General features: G+C 39.6%; 1 protein-coding gene across 1 annotated transcript in view; it reads left to right on the top strand.

Moving 5' to 3' along the window:
• LOC106535787 (receptor-type tyrosine-protein phosphatase N2) overlaps positions 1 to 6,860 on the top strand; it is a gene marked incomplete at its 5' end in the record, with an annotated part of 35,435 nt that overhangs the window by 1,624 nt on the left and 26,951 nt on the right. Inside the window, 1 exon segment of the mRNA XM_014032872.1 lies at positions 1,249 to 1,446. Coding sequence (XP_013888326.1) covers positions 1,249 to 1,446 — 198 coding nt within the window.

The following is a 6,860-nucleotide window of genomic DNA, read 5'->3' as shown; positions in this document are numbered from 1 at the left end:
CCTGTTAAATCAAAAAAAAAAACGCACGCGAAGCGGGGGTCTTATTGTTTTCATACTGTTATTAGAATTATTTTTTCTTTTTGTATTAATAGGGATTTTTGGTCAACCATATCACGGAAATGTCTGCACCAATCAACATAAATTTGGCAGGGCTGTAGATGAGTCCAACCTACGCTGCGCCAGCCAACAGTTTTACAATAGACCCCATATTTGAGGAGGGGGCTCCATCTTAAAATGGGGTTTCTGGACACAGAAAAATGCTTATAACTCAAAAACTATTCAACATATGAGCTCCAGATTTTTTGATGAAGGGCAATCCATCGTGCCCACCCAAAACAATAGATCTGTTGAGTTCTGTGGGTACTCAGGGGTCATATATGCTACTGGTATTTATTACCTAGTTTTAATGAGTTGATTGGTTTCTTTGACCAAWGCAAAGCAGATTCCTGAAAATCACATCAAACAACTTCAGACGATTGAAAGAAAACCCTTGTGTTAATTTAACAGCTGCTCATTTCTTGCTTCAGATAAATAATCTTTTAAATGCAGAGGAGTCTTCTTGCTTTAGGTAGTTATGGAGAGTTTGAATCAGATGTGCGCAAGTCTGTTTGTGCAAGTCCAAGTCAAGTCTCAAGTCTTTTGCTCCAAGTCAAGTCCAAGTCTTTGACCAAAAATCCAAGTCAAGTCTCAAGTCAAAGTCTTGTTGTATCACTTAACTGGCAGTTTGATCAAAGGTATTCTAACTATACTAGATTATATTCCATAATACTATATTTTAATCAAATATTAAAACATATTGATACTATGTTGATACATTGTTAAAACAGTATCATGTTTTAATAATACTATTAAAACGTGATACTGTTTTAAAAATACAGATAAGGTTAAGGTTGAAATAACAACAATCAAGCATTTAGAGTATTGTTAACTGTATTTTGTAACAACAAAAGCAAACTGTAATTATATCTTTTCATTAACAAAGAACAAATCCAACAAGTCTGCTGCTGATTTTACAATAAAATACCAGAAAATACTTTTAAATGGATAAAAGCATGTCAGCAAAGATGAAGAACCAGAATCCTTAAAGTAAAAATGCTGCACAAGTCATCACAAAAACAAATTTTGGATTTGGACTCCACACTTTGCATTTTGCCAGTCTCTTGTCACGGCGTTGAATAAAGTCTCTCAGTTTTTAAGAAACTTTAAATAAAACGTTGCGTCGCTTCATCTGTACCTTCCCTCCTGCAGGAACTCTGTCGGCAGAGGATGGCGGTCAAACCTCCTCCCGAGCGTCCCGAGGCCATCTCCTCCAGGATCAACAGCGTCTCGTCTCAGTTCAGCGACGGCGGTCCGGCCATCAGCCCCTCGGCCCGGAGCAGCATCTCGTCGTGGAGTGAGGAACCTGCCCACTCAAACATGGACATCTCAACTGGTCACATGATACTGGTGAGTGTCCTGTAGGTGAAGAAGTGGCTCTTAATGTGTTTGTGTTCTGAAGGTCTCTGTTGGGCTGAAAACTATCATTTCAATCTTGAACATTTCTTTTAGAAATTTACCCCCACATCACTCATATTTATGCTAACCAGATCCCTTCGTCCACTAATTAAGACGACACAAAACATGTTTCTCGTCTCATTGCTATAACTGAGCACGTCTAAGAAAAACAATAACTGAGCTCTACCTGGTGTTTCCTGCATAGAAACAGAATTTTAACATCTAAATATGAAATAAATACCACAGAAATACTATTAAAAGTTAAAGTATGAGAGTTTTCTCTCACTGTTGAGTTGTGGTGAGTAGCTGCGTAATCAAAATGCATTATGGGAGATGTAGTTTATGATCAGTGCTGGCTTTAAAGCAGCTTGTTTTGACATTAAAACTCTAACTAAGTTGCTCAGTTATTTAAAGCCAACAGCTCAGTGGCAGGTCTATTATTTTTCACCTTTTCAAAATGTATTGTCATAAATTTAAAGTTTACCATTCATTTAAAAACTATATTCATGTTTTTTTTTTAAACGACGGGAGTCATGTTTGACACTTGAATCAAGAGGATGTACATCTTTCTTTTTTCATACTTCAAAATCCAACACAAAGCAGATGTTTCTCTGTGAGACAGTTTAAATGCAGTTGCTGTGAGGAATGTTGGAAAAGCTCTCATCAAACAAGATCTGCTCAGTGGGCTAACAAATTCTGCTTTTAACGTGCTTAGGGAACAAATTTAAGAATAAAATGACAAAAATCCAAATTAATTTCCCAGGATTCTCTAAAGCAGTGGATCTCAATGCTGGTCCTTGAGGACCACTATCCTACATGTTTTAGTTGTTTCCCTGCTCTTCTGCAGACACCTGTCAATCACTCTTTCATTTAAATCAGGTGTGCCTGAGCAGGAAAACATCTGAAACATGCAGAATAGTGGTCCTCAATGACCAGGATTGAGACTGCCCCAGAACCTTTCATTTGTAGTGAAACAGTTAAAGGGCCAATATTATGTGTTTCTCAGGCATATATTTAAATACTATACCATAATAAAGTATCCATGTCACCTTTAGCTGTCATTAAAATGCTGTTTTTATGTTTAAATAGAAAATAAACTTATCTTCTCATCACTTCCTCTTCTAAACGCCGTGAAATTGGCCTCTGTCTCTTTAAGAACCTCCTTCCACTTCTGTCCCATCCATTTCAGCGCAGGGGTGGGGGGTTCGCGCGCCCGCTACGATGCAGTTTACTTGGCATCTGAAAATACATTTCCTCAAAGGTATTTTTAATCTGAAAAGAGTTTCACTGAGTGAGAAGTAGTGTTGAGTGCAGCAGAGTAGAGTTTAAGTTTCACTTTCAGTTTCACTCGTTTGCTTTGTTACTGCCGAGAGCCTGCAGGAGTCATGGGCGGGGAGGTGTGCTCTGTGATGAGGAAGTTCAGCTTAAAGACACATCCCAGAGGTGTTTCTGGTCCCCACCTGTCGTTTTGCTCCTCAGCATGGCTTCCTAAAAACGCTGCAGGATTTCTCAAACATGCATGAATGAGTCAAAGCAAGGCTTTGGGCATGTTTTTTTATGAGAGTATAACATTACAACATGATATAAAACTCAAAAAAGTTGATTTTACATGATATTGCCCATTTAAAATAATCATTGCTTTATCAGTGATGATCTGGATATACAGTAAACATAATTTAATTTATTTATAATATTTTATAAAAGAATGACTGTTACTGGACAGACTGCAGAATGAGCTGCATCTTTACGTGGTTTTGATTCTTCAGTTCTTCGAACCGAGTTTTTATTAAATATGTCTGCTTCTCCTGTTTCTCTTATCTTCCTGTCTGTCATCTCATTACTCACCCTTAAACCCTTTAAAGCAGCAGATCTGTCCTGGCCTCGTCTCTGATACGTTTGTGTCTTCGTCTCCAGATTGTTTCCCTCGTGCACAAACGCACCTCTCTTGTTCCTCTCATCCCGCCGCATCTCTGGTGTCCCTGCGCTGTCTTTGTGTTCCTGTACATCTCATTACACCCACACTTCCTACAAGCAGCCTCCTTACCCCTCGCCTATCCCCGCAGATGAAAATCTCGTTTGAACCTCGGTTCTGTKGAGTGCCATCGTAATTTCGATATACAGCTACTCGCTTCAGTGACCCACCGGCACCTCTTCATCCCCGCTCCCCCCACCCACCGTCTCACTCTCGGTGCATTATGAAGCTGCRGGCGAGATGTGATAAAACTGTTTTTTTTAATGTGTTCAATAGGCACAAAGATACTAATTACCCCTGAGAGTTGCACCACAGTTGTGTACGATTGAAACGACTCCCTTCGCAGCCCCGCGCCGCTGCGTGGTGTTGTTCTGCTCGCACCACAATCAAGATGTTTCTCTGGCAGACGCGCCCACAACATATTATCATGCATGTGTTTGAAGGTCATATGTGCATAAAAACAAACCTGAGTTTGTTTGTGACGGGGAGGTGTGAGCTTTTTTTTAACAGAGAGGAAATAACAAAACGCTCATGTTTCCTCAAGTATTCAGTCGGTGCTCGAGCCGCAGACTAATCATGATAATGACTCATTTTTATTTAAATTCCAAGGACTAATATGTAAATGCAGTGAGGAGGAAGAGGCGGATCAAGAGGCTCTGGTTTGGCTGCTCTGATTAATTCTGTGTAGGTAACAGGAGAGAACATGATGTTAAACCTTAAAATTTATTTTTTTATTTATTCGTAATGACATTTTTAATAAGACGCATGGTGCATTTTATCAAAAAGTAAAACACTAAAAACGTTTTTTTGGATGAATTTTGGTAACTTAAACAGCTCTAGTTGCAAAATCAGCATATATATAATTAGTTTAGAGTTAGGTAAGGATCTCTAATTTAACAACAACAATTATGAATACATTCTTTTATAATTGCTTCATAATTTACCTTTAAATAATTTAATAGTAATATTAATTTGTAGTACAAAACACAACTTTATTTTAAAATACTAAAGAACTTGTTTGTAGTAGGAGTTATTAAACAGTTTAACAAAAGAAAAAAAACGTTTTCTAACATGTTCTGAACATTTTGAACAGGAAAAACTGACGCTTTGCTGAAACTATTTGGTTGTTTAAATCTAAAAATAAAATAATAAAAAGTCTACTGACTGATACTAAAAGCAACAGTTTGTCTGATTCATGGGAGGATTCACGGGAGCTCGGCTGCTGACCTGATCTGTGGTCAGCACCATGGACAGCTCCACACATTCCTGCAGCCTGCAGCTGATTGGCTCAATATTGAGTCAATTTTAGTTTGCAGCCCAGAGCGGGAATCTTAATTATTTTTATTTTTAATTACGTTTTATTCACTTATCTCTCTCCTTTCTTCCAATTTTTTATTTTACTTGTTTCCTCTCGTTGATTTCCTGCTCTCCTCTTGCTGCTCTGTCAGTTTTTTCCCCTCCCCTGTCCAGAATTTGGAGCAGTGCCTGTTTGTGACTGCTTATCCTCCTCTTCTGCAGTCAGAGCTGTCAGTCGTACAAAAATATTCACACATACAAGAGAACTTATTTCAAATTCCTCCTGCAGTGTTAACTGCAGACAGCAGAGACCAAGCTGAGAGCTTCCTGGCATCGAATCCGGGCTGCTGTCGACAAATGTAGGCAGAAACTCACAGGTGGGAGGTTTTTTTATTTTTATTTTATTTTTCTATTTTTTAGGGTGGTGTCACCGGGAGAGAGCAAATCTGCCACAAAGCAGGATGAGCAAACATTTCATCTGCGGCAGCAACTGTTGAGCGAGTATTAAAACTCTCCAGCTTCCCAGAATGAAATAACCTGATCTCTGAGCTGCAGTGCCCCCCACCCCACAGCCCCTTCAGCCCTCCCACCTTCCCACAAATTTTAATTGCCTCTCGGAAACCTCCAGCAAATTCCTTGTCATCTTCCACTGGCTGATTTTAATTTGAGGAGAAACAGCTTTCTCTATCTTATCGAAGTTAACGTAACTCCCATGTGACTTGCTCCGAGAAGCACCCCCCCCCCCCCACCCCCGCCCCTGCTCTCTCTGCTTGTGTCTTAAGAGGATTAGGCGACTCTATATATAAAGCACATTATCTTGTCTTTTGTTGCTGGCCAAGTAAGTGTCATAGATTATATTACAGTTGGAGCCTCCATCGACATCAGGCTTGCTGGGAATTTGTTTTGGCGTTTCTGTAGCTCGCCATCGGGCCGGCTCGGGATGCAATCTGCAGAGTTGATCGGTCACAGGGGCAGCAGACGGCCTCAGGAAGAGCGATCTTCAGGAAATGGATGTTAAATCACTCTAAAGTGGTCAGCTGAGAAGAACGAGGCGTTCGGCCGCAGAGACGCCGGACTCGTGTGTCGGATGATGTCAGCTTTGAACTAAAAATACTGAGGCAGCCTCGCTAATGAAAGATGGATGCAGATTGGTGGCGGTGGGTAATTCCACCACCAATTGCTTCTAACAGCAGCTGATGCAACAATTTGAAAAAATGAAAACAGAAATGGTTTTTCTGAAGCATCTCATTTGGGAACACAAAATAAACCAAATGCATGAAATAAAAGAAAGCAAATTCTGAACAAATTAAAGAATTTCACCAGAATTACTTTTTACTGATAAATAATAGTTTGTGTAGCTTTGATGTAACCGAGAAGTCAATGTCAATTTATTTAAATAGCACATAAAAACAACAAAAGTTGACCAAAGTGCTTCACATTTCAGCCAAATTAATAAAGCAACAAAGCAACACAGAAAAATATAAAAATAGTAAAAATAAGATATAGAACATAGGAAACATTGGCTTTAAAAGAATCTCAAACTCTACCAGAATGAAATGGCAAGGAGTAAAGATGAGTTTTAAGCAAAGATTTAAAAGTCTCAGCAGTTTGAATGCTAAGAGGTTAGCCATTCCAAAGGTTTGGGGCAGAAACTGCAAGTCTTCTTCAAAGTGCATCTTGGAAATGACTCTCAGCTACTACCACACCTAGGATGTGTCCAAAACGGCAGGCTGGGTCCTCCGAAGGCCAAATTCGTCTGCTGCATACATCACAGCGCCGCGACGGAGGCCGTCCAAAGCCGAAGACTCCTCCAATGTGACCAACAAATTACGTCCTTCCTTTGGCCTGAATCAAAGGACTGGTCCGATGGATCCTTCCCGGCCCAGCGTATCCCATAATGCATTGCGGCCCGACCGGATATTTTTTCAGGCTAGTAATGGCGGACGAAGTGAGAGAAAAGAATATGTTTTAAATAAAAATGTGGCGATATAAAAATTAAAATTTCTAGCGATTGTATTTTTAATACTTTTATCATTTTTATAGACATGTTTTTAAATATTTTTGTCAGAAAAATGCGAAATAAACATGCACCTATGGC

The sequence above is a fragment of the Austrofundulus limnaeus genome, unplaced genomic scaffold, assembly GCF_001266775.1.
Source record: "Austrofundulus limnaeus strain Quisiro unplaced genomic scaffold, Austrofundulus_limnaeus-1.0 Scaffold1564, whole genome shotgun sequence".
NCBI classification, from domain to species: domain Eukaryota; kingdom Metazoa; phylum Chordata; class Actinopteri; order Cyprinodontiformes; family Rivulidae; genus Austrofundulus; species Austrofundulus limnaeus.
The sequence above is the reverse complement of the archived record's forward strand: the minus strand, read 5'-3'. Positions and strand labels throughout refer to the sequence as shown.